Source organism: Littorina saxatilis, linkage group LG10 (assembly GCF_037325665.1).
Source record: "Littorina saxatilis isolate snail1 linkage group LG10, US_GU_Lsax_2.0, whole genome shotgun sequence".
Classification (NCBI taxonomy): Eukaryota; Metazoa; Mollusca; class Gastropoda; order Littorinimorpha; family Littorinidae; genus Littorina; species Littorina saxatilis.
This window is the reverse complement of record NC_090254.1, coordinates 32,579,371-32,593,844: the sequence shown is the minus strand read 5'-3', so window position 1 is coordinate 32,593,844 and position 14,474 is coordinate 32,579,371. Positions and strand designations below refer to the sequence as shown.

The 14,474-nt window shown below is 40.3% G+C and overlaps 1 protein-coding gene across 2 annotated transcripts in view; it reads left to right on the top strand.

The window, feature by feature from the left end:
• The window catches only part of LOC138978611 (growth hormone secretagogue receptor type 1-like), an 18,641-nt gene extending 4,167 nt beyond the window's left edge, over positions 1–14,474 (top strand). Inside the window, exons 1-2 of one of the 2 annotated variants that reach the window (XM_070351373.1) lie at positions 10,740–13,528; positions 13,818–14,474. In XM_070351373.1, the coding sequence (XP_070207474.1) occupies positions 10,781–11,959 (1,179 nt within the window). In that variant the 5' untranslated portion in view covers positions 10,740–10,780 and the 3' untranslated portion in view covers positions 11,960–13,528; positions 13,818–14,474. Of the gene's footprint in view, positions 1–10,739; positions 13,529–13,817 lie in introns of those variants that run through there. The other variant, XR_011459746.1, reaches the window with a different exon arrangement.

The window sequence follows — 14,474 nt, the reverse complement described above, 5'->3', positions numbered from 1 at the left end:
AAATGTGTCTCATGATGAAAGCATAACATGTGCCCCACATAATTGTTAAGTTTGAAACAGTTATCTTCCATAGTTCAGGGTCAAGGTCACTTCAAAATATGTAACTTTGTAGAGCTCCTGTGACCTTGACCTTGAAGCAAGGTAAACCAAACTGGTATCAAAAGATGGGGCTTACTTTGCCCTATATATCATATATAGGTGAGGTATTCAATCTCAAAAACTTCAGAGAAAATGGGAAAAATGTGAAAAATAGCTGTTTTTTAGACAACATTTATGGCCCCTGCGACCTTGACCTTGAAGCAAGGTCAAGATGCTATGTATGTTTTTTGGGGCCTTGTCATCATACACCATCTTGCCAAATTTGGTACTGATAGACTGAATAGTGTCCAAGAAATATCCAACGTTAAAGTTTTCCGGACGGCCGGACGGCCGGACGGACGGACGACTCGGGTGAGTACATAGACTCACTTTTGCTTCGCATGTGAGTCAAAAAGGGTATTTTCTGAAATGTTTAATTATAGACCAAAACAAAACATTCACGAGTGTGTTGTTGACCTGATGGTCTTTATGGTAGGCAGCAAGAGTTGCATGTTCAAGAAGTTTAAGCAGTACATTTGAAAGAGCAAGGTACTTTAAGGTGGTATAATTTTAATGGTAGGCTACATGTAGTGTATTTGTTGTTTTAGTGATAATGTATATAAACATCTAGGACTGTTTTCAGCATTGTTGATAACATGTTCTGTTGATTAAGGGTATTCAGCTGGTATTTCCTTGTTTTTTACTACCTATTTTATTCATGTTTTTATTACTTAGTGGAAGAATCTTTTGTAATGTATGTTTGATGGTGTATGCTTTTAATTAAGCGTTGTTGACTATGAATGTAGATGTAATGCTTGTATAACTGTGTTTTAATTTTAAATGTTTCAAGCGCAAAGAGCATGTTGCGCTATATAAATGCTCATTTATTATTATTATTATTATTTTTAAGGCGACATGGAGGGTATCTTTGACGGACTCATTCAACATTCATACCCATGCACATCACCTCAAACATAAGCTTTGTTCTTGAGTCAAATTTATTGGCTTCATAAATATTGTGAATTTTGTCCGTTTGCAGATTGGCTTATCTATGAATTTTTTTCGAAAATATCTTGCGATCTACGTACGCATAATGTAACACGTGAAGAAGAACATAAAAAGCTCGTCAAAAGGAATCTAATTTGCATTTCAACCCATTTGCCTTCCTTATTGTTAATTTTTTTCTTCATAAAGACTACTTGAAATAAACAAAATGTTTAACCATTTCAAGGCCTCTGAACACGTTTAAAAAAAATGCAGGTCTTTGCTCACTATATCAGATCTGCCAAGGCTCAGTTTACACAGGAACAAGAAGGGCAAAGCCCATACGACTCACATGCTTGACCTTGACCTTTACATAGCAATGACATCATACACTAAGAACTGCTTTACACATTTTTCCTACCAAAATACATGTGACCTTGACCCAAGGTCAAGGTCATCCAAGGTCATGCAACACAAAGCTGTTAATTCAAGACATAGGAAGTACAATGGTGCTTATTGGCTCTTTCTACCATGAGATATGGTCACTTTTAGTGGTTCACTACCTTATTTTGGTCACATTTCATAAGGGTCAAAGTGACCTTGATCTTGATCATATGTGACCAAATGTGTCTCATGATGAAAGCATAACATGTGCCCCACATAATTGTTAAGTTTGAAACAGTTATCTTCCATAGTTCAGGGTCAAGGTCACTTCAAAATATGTATACAATCCAACTTTGAAGAGCTCCTGTGACCTTGACCTTGAAGCAAGGTAAACCAAACTGGTATCAAAAGAAGGGGCTTACTTCAATCTCAAAAACTTCAGAGAAAATGTGAAAAATGTGAAAAATAGCTGTTTTTTAGACAACATTTATGGCCCCTGCGACCTTGACCTTGAAGCAAGGTCAAGATGCTATGTATGTTTTTTGGGCCATGCCAAATTTGGTACTGATAGACTGAATAGTGTCCAAGAAATATCCAACGTTAAAGTTTTCCGGACGGACGGACGGACGACTCGGGTGAGTACATAGACTCACTTTTGCTTCGCATGTGAGTCAAAAATCATCTGTCGACTTGAACACATACCAATAATCAACAGCCTCACTGCTTCTTGGAGCTGGATTTTGTGTGTGGAATGAATTACACATGTGGCGTTTTAGAATATAATTCATAGAAGATGTACATTCGTGCAGAAAGGCTTTAATTTAACAATTAGGTCTTCGTGATGTTCTCTTAAAATAACTAACATGTGTTCCCTTTACCGGGCCTCTGAACCAATGTTGTGAATATGCAGGTCAAACTCGTGCCTTTTCTGTGTTATCAGTGTATTTCTCATCCAGGCATGGATGCGTCCTCTTAAATGGACAGCCCTTCCCGTGTAAACGATTGGGTTCAAAATCTCAAATCTTACCAGGCTTTTACATGGGATATGGCCATCCTTCCGTTTTGAAAAATACCAGAACTGAACACTCTGTATGGGTACTCTCTTTGCGAATGTAGAATTGTATGAATTAATTTCTTAAACGCCACACGTGTAAAACATTCCCTAAAAAAATCCAGCTCCCAAAACCAGTCAGGATGTTTATTCCTGGTATATGTTCAAGTCAAGAGATTTTTTTTTCTATGTAAAAGTCTTCGCAGATCTGTGTAGTGAGCAATCCTGTTTTGAAAAATGACGTGCCTTTAAGCCTGTATAGACGGTTTGATTGTTGAGATACCTGGTAGCAATGACCGCACAGGTGGCAAGAGGTAGTAAGGCACAGATGACAACAAACCGACCTGCATTTAAAAAAAAAAAGTAAGGAGGCCTTGATAGGGGGAAACATTTTGTTAATTTCCAGAATCTTTATGAAGAAATAATGAACGAGAAGAAAGTCTGGCCTTGAAGTAAATGCAAATTAAACTATGTATACTTTTGACAAACTTTTTCTGTTCTTATTCACATGTTAAAATGTGTGCAGAGATCGTTAGTTACTTCAAAAAAACCATGTTTCAGGCAACAGGCAAACGGACAATACTGGACACAGGCTATTAGGCTGACCGGCTCATGGACTGACTACCTGATGCTGGAGTACACCAACAGTGGAAAAAGTCTGGAACAAAATGTTGCAGCATGTGAACCGTCATGTACCGGACCACGTGACAACCCAGTATCATCTTCAAACCATGCAGGAATCTGTTCAACCAAATATACTAGTTCAACACAGTCACACGATTTGTAAAAGTATATTTTAGCCTTCTGTAGCTCAGGGAGTTTGAACCCCACTCTTCATCCGTTTGTGAAAGTATTTCTGATTGTTTTGACTGCACAGGTTGGTAATGGTACTCTGATGCTTCTGCCGAGAAACCCCACTCGCTGGCGCACCAGCTGCCTGTTATGGGTAAGCGACGTGCCTGTATTTCCTGCAAAGCAAGACAGAATAAAACAGCAGCTTAGTTTGAGCTTTTAAGACATTCGTACCAGAGAAAACGTGTACGTGTTTGTTTGGAGAGGGTGCATAGAATCACAAGACACGCTGTGTCTATGTGACGTAGAGCAGGTTTTCAAATTCATGCTGAAGCACTGTGTGATCGCTATTTTTTCTGGCATATCTTACCTTGATTTCAGATAGACTGGGAACCGAAATGAGGATGTTTACATGAATAAACTATGCTGATATGTATGTGTTTAGAAATAAAGAATAGTTTTACTTTTAATGATTATATGATGGGGTTTTTGTTTTTTAACCCAATGTGATATTTTCGTATTTGAAAACAAATTGTACACTCTGTTGTCAATTTCACTTTCACTTTCAGATAAATAAATCTATCATAATGGAAATCATCTGTTTGTGTTGTGTTACTTACCCATTTTAATCAATGTTGAGTCGTCATGATATTCCTGTGTGTACGCATAGTATGCAGTTTGAAGGTAGTAGATGTTCGAGCAAACATAGGAGGATGTGCTGTTAGGCTGTCTATCTCCTCATCCAGGTTTTCCAGATATTTGAATTTCGTTCCCTCTTGGAGTTTCTGCACTGACACCTGATAAGCAAAATACACGTATCACTCTGTGATCATGGCAAAATGTATCATCTGTATGCCCCGTTCAAAAATTACCTTGAGATTCTAAGGTATACACAGAAATTGCAGTGGATCACAAAAACAACACGAACAGTAGTACATATATTCAGTTTAAAAATTCATGCAATGAGAGTCAATAACCCGATTTAACCCCAGGTAGATTCAGGGTCCCACTGACTGAATCTCATATGGTTGCTTTTCGGCACACACCACAACTGTGAGGTTTTGTTAATACAGTAAAATATATAGTAGCAACGTACTGTCTGTTCGTGACGTTTGAGAATACCAATCTATGCACTAACGCATTGTCTTTTTGTAGTGTGACTGTCCGATATTGCGTACTCCTAAAAATCAATGATCAAAAAGTTTGAACTGCTGTAATCGTGTTTCAGCATAATATGTCTGACAGTGCTTATTTGCTTCCAAAACGGCTTGCGATATCACGCCATCAGCGTTTCGCCACTGCTCAGAAAATCTTATGATTTCAGATCTAGTTTGAGATCAGAAATCACGTGTGCTCGTTTAAAAAACTAAATTCATTTATTACTTCCCTTTGACCGTTTCACAAGAAAAATGTCAGGATCACTATTAGTATTAGCACATGAAAACAGCCCACCGCCATTTCAAAAAAGTTTCACTGTTTAGTGGTGTCGATGTCATGTAGTGTCTTACTGTCGCAAATAAAAATACCAGGATAATTGCAGTTTTGTCCGCAAGAAACAGGCTTTGCGCAATGTTAACTTGCTGTCTACATGTTTCGTTGTGTGACTGAAGAATTACTCAGAATTCCAAGAGAAAATACGGATAGTCGCGTGTGAACATCACTGTGGAAGCATTTATTCTAAACTGGGCAGTTCAAGGACGAAATCCTTGATTAAAGATAGGAAAATAAACAACACCAGATGCCTGAAATAATAGCATAAATCCATAATCTTTACATGCTTACAGATCTGTGGAAGCACATCAACTGATCTGTGAAAAACACACCTGACTTCGATCTAGCATGCAAGAGGTAGCGACTACGGACTAGTGTGTCAACATCACAACAAAGAGAATCACATACCATTTCGTATTGCCGCTTATGCTGGCTCTGTTTCAAGCAGTTCCTTGTGGCCTCGCCAGCATTTTGACGACGAAGAGGCTCAAACGGGCACGCTAAAACCTCAGGCTGGCTGAAAACCGGTCCGTATTCCATTTGTCTTCCTCACTGCTTGAGCCGGCCATGTTTGTTGTTCAAGGCTCGTGACGTAGCACACGTATGTGCACAAGGTCATGAGCCAAGACTGCGCGCGCGATGGAACGATTCAGAACAACCAAAAACGAGTCAAAGTATACTTTTTGGATTTCTGTGTTCATTTTTACACACGCATTTGTGGTTGATGAATTAAGAGGGTCAACATACTAAAAGTGACCCTAAACCTTGGACTTTTCCTTTAAGCATTATTCAACTTTTCTTTTCTTTACTCTCATTTTTTGTATTGTATATTCCTTTTTATATTTAGTCAAGTTTTGACTAAATATTTTAACGTAGAGGGGGGAAATCGAGACGAGGGTCGTGGTGTATGTGTGTGTGTCTGTCTGTCTGTCTGTCTGTCTGTGTGTGTGTGTAGAGCGATTCAGACCAAACTACTGGACCGATCTTTATGAAATTTTACATGAGAGTTCCTGGGATTGATATCCCCGAACATTTTTTTTCATTTTTTTTTATAAATATCTTTGATGACGTCATATCCGGCTTTTCGTGAAAGTTGAGGCGGCACTGTCACGCCCTCATTTTTCAACCAAATTGGTTGAAATTTTGGTCAAGTAATCTTCGATGAAGCCCGGACTTTGGTATTGCATTTCAGCTTGGTGGCTTAAAAATTAATTAATGACTTTGGTCATTACAAATCGGAAAATTGTAAAAAAAAAAAAAAAAATTTATAAAACGATCCAAATTTACGTTCATCTTATTCTCCATCATTTTCTGATTCCAAAAACATTACCCGCTATTACGAGCTAGTCGTGTGACAGAGAGTTTTCTTGCACACGAGACTGTAGATGTTTCACGACGGCTTTAGCCGGAGTGAAACAGCAGCAGTCGAGTGTGCAAGAAACCTCTCTGTCACACGACTAGCTCGTAATGGCGATTATGTCTCACAGCTTCAACAGAGGAGAGAACAAACACGTTTTGCGTACTCACGCTTGATAAACCTAAACACAGGAGCAGCCATTGTGGAGAGATCTACTTTTTGACGAAAGTGACCGAACAACTATAAATGACGTCTCGGTATATGTGAATGACGTCACAGTCATCGTCACAGTCTGTATCTTTTGAAGCATCGCAATCTTCATGACGTCTTTCTGTGTCTGCATCCGCGAAATGTTTGTTCTTTCCGGGATCTTTGTCATCTATGTTCAGAACTCTGTCCTTATAGTGTCAGACTAACAGGCCTCCTGAGCGAGCCACTTTCCAAGGGCAGCTAAATTCGCGTATGGAAACAGTACTGTCGTCTGGGATGCCGTTTTCAGTATTCTGAGCGTTGAAGAATTTGTAAAGAGAAGAAACGATAACAGCAGGAGAAATAAAAGTCGTGTGTGCATTTTGGGGTTTTTGGGGGGACGATTTCGAGTTTGAATCCGTTCTTGCACATGCTCCAAAGCGTGTAACATACAATCTTGCACACGTTTGCTTTAGTAGTGGCAAAGAAGGAAAGCGTGTGACATATAAATATGTTATATTTGGATTAAAAACAAGCTCTGAAAATTAAATATATAAAAATTATTATCAAAATTAAATTGTCGAAATCAATTTAAAAACACTTTCATCTTATTCCTTGTCGGTTCCTGATTCCAAAAACATATAGATATGATATGTTTGGATTAAAAACACGCTCAGAAAGTTAAAACAAAGAGAGGTACAGAAAAGCGTGCTATCCTTCTTAGCGCAACTACTACCCCGCTGTTGCACCACACTTTGAAGTAATCCCACACTTTGAAGTAAATTACTTCAAAGTGTGGGGATGTGCCCCACACTTTGAAGTAAACCCATTTTTTACTTCAAAGTGTGGGGGGATCTTCCCACACTTTGAAGTAAACTCAGTTTTTACTTCAAATTGTGGGGGGATCTTCCCACACTTTGAAGTAACTTACTTCAAAGCGTGGGACTTTTGCATCGCCTGTTTGAGCCTGATGATTTTGTCAAAAAAAATGGCAGTCTTTTGGATGAGTGAACAGAAAAAGTGAGCGAGCCAAGAAACATAGTGATGTTTGTTATCAGGCTTTAAGCAATGTCCCATTGTTGAGTGTGACGAAAACTCGTGGTGACGATTTTAAAACATGTTGGGTCACGCATGGTCCAACCTTACATGGTCCAACCTTACATGGTCCAACCTTACATGGTCCAACCTTACATGGTCCAACCTTACATGGTCCAATCTTACATGGTCCATATATATATTATTGGACCATGTAAGATTGGACCATGTAAGATTGGATCATGTAAGGTTGGACCATGTAAGGTTGGACCATGTAAGGTTGGACCATGTAATATTGGACCATGTAAGATTGGACCATGTAAGATTGGACCATGTAGGGTTGGACCATGTAAGATTGGACCATGTAAGGTTGGACCATGTAAGGTTGGACCATGTAAGATTGGACCATGTAAGGTTGGACCATGTAAGGTTGGACCATGTAATATTGGACCATGTAAGGTTGGACCATGTAAGGTTGGACCATGTAATATTGGGCCATGTAAGGTTGGACCATGTTATATTGGACCATGTAAGATTGGACCATGTAAGGTTGGACCATGTAAGGTTGGACCATGCAAGGTTGGACCATGTAAGATTGGACCATGTAAGGTTGGACCATGTAAGGTTGGACCATGTAAGATTGGACCATGTAAGATTGGACCATGTAAGGTTGGACCATGTAAGATTGGACCATGTAAGATTGGACCATGTAAGATTGGACCATGTAAGGTCGGACCATGTAAGGTTGGACCATGTAAGATTGGACCATGTAAGATTGGACCATGCGTGACCCAACATGTTTTAAAATCGTCATCACGAGTTTTCGTCACACTCAACAATGGGACATTGCTTAAAGCCTGATAACAAACATCGTTATGTTTCTTGGCTCGCTCACTTTTTCTGTTCACTCATCCAAAAGACTTTGCTATTTTTTTTGACAAAATCATCAGGCTCAAACAGGCGATGCAAAAGTCCCACGCTTTGAAGTAAGTTACTTCAAAGTGTGGGAAGATCCCCCCACACTTTGAAGTAAAAAATGGGTTTACTTCAAAGTGTGGGGCACATCCCCACACTTTGAAGTAAAAAATGGGTTTACTTCAAAGTGTGGGGCACATCCCCACACTTTGAAGTAATTTACTTCAAAGTGTGGGATTACTTCAAAGTGTGGTGCAACACCCCGCTCTTCTTGTCAATTTCACTGCCTTTGCCATGAGCGGTCGACTGACGATGCTACGAGTATACGGTCTTGCTGAAAAATGGCATTGCGTTCAGTTTCATTCTGTGAGTTCGACAGCTACTTGACTAAATGTTGTATTTTCGCCTTACGCGACTTGTTGTTTATTCAAAAGCTTTTGGAGTGGTGTAGGAAAGATCGAATTAATCAAAGGGTTGCATAAATATCGAGTACTTACAGTGCGCGATTTCCAAGACACAATTATCCAATTGTATTTGTAAAGAAAGAAAAACAGAAAGGAAGAGAGAAAGAAAGAAAAACAAGTCGCGTAAGGCGAAATAACAACATTTAGTCAAGCTGTCGAACGCCCTGCAATTTTTCACCAAGACCGCATACTCGTAGTTTCGTCAGTCCACCGCTCGTGGCAAAGGCAGTGAAATCGACAAGCCAGAATAGTGCGGTAATGGTCGCGCTGAGCAGGATAACACGCTTTTCTGTATCTCTATTCTTTTTAGCGTACTGAGTATGTTTTTAATCCAAACATATCATATCTATATGTTTTTGGAATCAGGGACCGACAAAGAATAAGATGAAATTGTTTCTAAATCGACTTTGGAATTTTAATCATAATTTTTATATTTTTAATTTTCAGAGCCTGTTTGTAATCCAAATATAACATATGTATATGTTTTTGGAATTAAAAAATGACGAACAATAAGATGAAATTGTGTTTGGATCGTTTAAAAAAAATTTGTTATTGACAAGTTTCCGATTTTTAATGACCAAATTCATTATTTATTTTTTAAGCCACCAAGCTGAAATGCAGTACCAAAGTCCGGCCTTTGTCGAAGATTGCTTTGCCAAAATTTCAATCAATTTGATTGAAAAATGAGGGTGTGACAGTGCCGCCTCAACTTTTACAAAAAGCCGGATATGACGTCATCAAAGGTATTTATCGAAAAAAATGAAAAGAAACGTCCGGGGATATCATTCCCAGGAACTCTCATGTCAAATTTCATAAAGGTCGGTCCAGTAGTTTAGTCTGAATCGCTCTACACACACACACGCACACACACACACACACACACACACACACACACACACACAAACACACACACACACACACACACACACACACACACACACACACACACACACATACACCACGACCCTCGTCTCGATTCCCCCTCTATGTTAAAACATTTAGTCAAAACTTGACTAAATGTAAAAAGACAGAAAGAAAGGAAGGAAGAAACTCGCACCGTCTAATCAATCTTATTCACTCACCTAATTTTGCTTCTTTTTTATATTTAGTCAAGTTTTGACTAAATATTTTAACATCGAGGGGGAATCGAAACGAGGGTCGTGGTTTATGTGCGTGTGTGCGTGCGTGTGTGCGTGCGTGTGTGCGTGTGTGTGTGTGTAGAGCGATTCAGACTAAACTACTGGACCGATCTTTATGAAATTTGACATGAGAGTTCCTGGGTATGAAATCCCCATACATTTTTTTCATTTTTTTGATAAATGTCTTTGATGACGTCATATCCGGCTTTTCGTGAAAGTTGAGGCGACACTGTCACGCCCTCATTTTTCAACCAAATTGGTTGAAATTTTGGTCAAGTAATCTTCGACGAAGCCCGGACTTCGGTATTGCATTTCAGCTTGGTGGCTTAAAAATTAATTGATGACTTTGGTCATTAAAAATCTGAAAATTGTAAAAAAACATAAAAATTTATAAAACGATCCAAATTTACGTTTATCTTATTCTCCATCATTTGCTGATTCCAAAAACATATAAATATGTTATATTCGGATTACAAACAAGCTCTGAAAATTAAATATATAAAAATTATTATCAAAAGTTTTTTTCGAAATCAATTTAAAAATACTTTCATCTTATTCCTTGTCGGTTCCTGATTCCAAAAATATATAGATATGATATGTTTGGATTAAAAACACGCTCAGAAAGTTAAAACGAAGAGAGGTACAGAAAAGCGTGCTATCCTTCTCAGCGCAACGAATACCCCGCTCTTCTTGTCAATTCCACGGGCACTGCCTTTGCCACGGGCGGTGGAGTGACGATGCTACGAGTATACGGTCTTGCTGCGTTGCGTTGCGTTCAGTTTCATTCTGTGAGTTCGACAGCTACTTGACTAAATATTGTATTTTCGCCTTACGCGACTTGTTTTTCTTTCTTTTTTTTTTAGATTTTTGCTGTGAGATTTAACAAAGAGCAAGTGCCGAAATGTCGACTTCACCGCCATCTTACAAGTATGTCACACTGACGTCAAGAAACACTAGTAAGGAGGAAGAAGCCGTTGCTACTCTAAACTGGCTCATGCCATGGCTGCTCTTCCTCATCGGAGGTGTTTGCAATGTACTCATCATCATGGGCATGCGCACACGCAATTTCCGCTCCTTGTCGACCTCAGTTTTTATGACAGTAGTGGCATTCAACGACCTTATTAGCCTCTTGGTCTTAGTGTGCACACATTGGATACCTCTGAACTTTCCAACCGAAGCCTTGAGGAACAGAGGTGGGGATGTCTTGTGCAAACTCTTCAACTTTTACGGATGGGGGCAAGCTGACCTGGGTTTAACGCTGATATCAGCTATGACAGCGGACCGTGCTTACGTCATCCTGAGACCTATGACGTCAGTAGACTTGGTGAAGAGAGCCAAAATTGTCATCAGCGTCTGCGTCGGCGTCGTAGTGGTTAAAGAATTTCACTTCTTCTTCACATCAGTGATGGTCGCTGAAGGTCGACTAGACCGACTGTGTGATGTAAACTACAACGTCACCGGCTATTACAATTTCTACGTCAACTACTGGCCGTGGATCGACACAGTGTTCGTCACGCTTTGCTTCGTCGTCATGGTGATCAGCAACACTATAATCATACGTCACGTCCGGAAGAACCGAAAAGGGAGGCAAATAACGATAGGGGAGGACAACCGCGGTTCCAGCACAAGCAGACTGAGTCGATCAGAGTCCACAATGACTGTTCATGGCGGAGATTATGAGAAGGTCGCACAGCAGGTCACCAGGATGCTTCTGGCCGAGTCGCTTGCCTTCATCCTCCTCTCCTACCCATTCTCCCTGCATCTCGTCGTCACCTCGCAAACTCACGACCCTCGTAAGGAAACTGCAGAGGTCCAAACAAACGCCTTGGCTTTCAGTGTGGTTTTCTATCTCCTGTACGCTAATAAGTGTGTCGATTTTTTGGTTTACTGTTTGGCCGGGAAACGCTTTAGGAAGGCTATTCTCACGGACGTTCTGTGTTGGATTCCTAGATGTAAAAGACTGCCCTTAGGAAAATCGAAAAAACATACAGAGGCAGAGAGAACTGATGGAACAAACAGTCAGTGTGAACACGGAGAAGATGAACTTGAGATGTATAACAACGCGCGCTCACACACATGAACTGCCGTAGAGATGTCGTTTGAATTGGCCAGTGCATAGCAAATAGCTAGGAAGCAATTAGCTGACACTTCAAAAGTATAGGCATTTGCTCTCAAGGTTTTTCACTTCTTTCCGATGCATGTCGAACAAAAGCAGTTCTTTTTCTCTTTTATTCTTTCCATTGTATTTGTGTGATAACGGTCGATTCCGTTCTTTGTCGTTATCGAGGTAACGCCAAACAAAAAAAGAAGGCGTGGTTAAGGTAACATAGCCAAAAAAAATAGGGTAGAAAGGTGGGCAATCACTTGGTTGTTTTTTTTTAACTTTTTTTTTCTATATAAGCAGAGCAACCAAGCGTGTAGCACTCGAAACAGAAGAAGATGCGGCAATTTTTGTCATGGCAAGCGTCTGTTGGGCCTTTTTAGTAGATGGAGTTATTTCCCTTGCATCGTCTGTCGTCTGCATGACGACTCGAGCGCTTTCGCTTTCATTGCGTTTTCTGCACTCGTTTTCTTGTTTTCATTTTTTTTTGACAAATGTAATACAAAGTTATAGGGTCGGCTCCTAAAAATAGGGTAGGTCGGGTTACCGTAACCACACCTATTTTTTTGTTATTGTTAGGCCTAATACATCTAACGAAACAACACAATCTATCAGTGTACGTATTAAAGTGAAAGAAAGGTCGTAACTAATGTGAAAGAGTGTGTTGAGGAAAGAGTTTTATTTCAAGGTGATTGAACGTTGCCTATAAAGCAAGACATACAGGGTGACCCCCAAAAAATGTCGCCCACAAAAATGCTAATACGTTCTACATCTGTTGACCGAATCACTTTATATGTTGTATACATCAACTTCAGCTTATGTATTACCAGTCCACAACGTTGAAAGTCTATAAGGTCAAGTGGTCAGACTAACTTTATGTGCACTATCAATAAATAACAAAATCCGAATTCGAAGAGCTACTCAACAGTGCGAGGTTTGACATTGGGCGGTTGTCACGATTTAGTGACATGGATCGAGAAAGTGTCACTCTGTGGGGTGCCTTCTCTTGGTCAATTGCGATAGAAAGCGCTTGTGCTTTCTGTCAACGGCTGGGTTTTAGCTGACCGAGCAAAGCGAACACGGGAATTTCGTGTCGCACGGATTTCACGTGGGTGATTTCTGCTGTTGGGGCAAAAACTGGCGATAGCTGAACTTGGAATGTGACAAGGTGAGTCACGTGATTTTGTCCAGGTTGTCTGTTTGAGACATATTAACTACACACTCGAAACTCGGCAGCGAGAGAGAAGAGTCGGTGTCAGAATTATCCTACAAGTTTGATGGTTTTCAACACGTATAGATACTTAACTGTATATCAACGTGCCATGCTACTTGCTAGTGGGGCTTGATAGGAACTACAAGGACAGACCACCTTCTCACTGTTTTACATGCTGGCTGACAGTCGGGGCGTCAAGGTTTCTCCGCTGTGCGTTTTCACCGCATAAGGATTCAGCGAGAGAGGAGGATGACGGTATTTCTGTTGACGAACAGAAGTCATTCGAAAGGAAGCGGTTTCGCTTAAAAGAGAGCTACCTACATAAGGCTGTTGAGGTAATAAATCATTATTTAACGCTTTTGACGAGTCTGTGTTTGTGGAATGAAATACTCTCTGTTGTTCTTTCCAGGTAGCGCATAATTGGCTCTTTGTGACGCTAAAATACTAATCTGTATATGGTTTTTGCAGATATGGAGAGAAGGAAGGAAAATAGCTGATTTGTTGTTGTAAAAGTCCGTTTGTGCAGGCCCACGTGCTCGATGAGATATGTCAGGGTGACATGTTTAAAGGTGGGGTGTGAGGGGTAGCATGACATGTTTAGTGCACCGAGGCTTTTTGTTGCAGTCTTCTTCTGTTGCTGCCTACGTATTCCACTACGTGCTACGCCGGGATGCTGTATAACCAGGTCGTCCGCGGCATTGTTGTAACCGGCTAACCTGCTGCATTGGTGATTTGCTGTCGCTGTCGCCGTCCTGCCCATCTACGCGTCTTCTACATCTTTCTGGTAGACTACGGGGAGCTCCTTCAGCGACTGAGTGAGGCGCCTGATGTCTCCACTGTTCCCTGCTTCGTTGCCACGCTAACCGGCACTACATTCAACGGAGCAGTTGTGGAGACTACAGACTAATTACGGGCCGCCCACTCAGTGGCAAAAAGCTAAGTTGCACCATGTCTTTTGCACCCTTACCACCAAGTCATCTGTTGTATTAGTGATTATACTCGAGTGGTGACGACGTGGGGTGTGTGACACCTGCATGAATTAGCACTTTAAGGCAGATCAGTAACTTTTATTAACTATACACGGGATCAGCGTGTTATTATTATTATTTTCTGTACTTTAACTGGCATTTTTGTCAGTACAGTGACCACTTGTTTTACGTTTAGAACGTAAAAAGAACATCTTTTGGAGTGAAGTCTCGAGGGAGGTGGCGTGATATTACATAAACAGGCGTCTGAAACTTATACTTTTGTTGATTCTATCTATTTGTATGACTGCGAGAG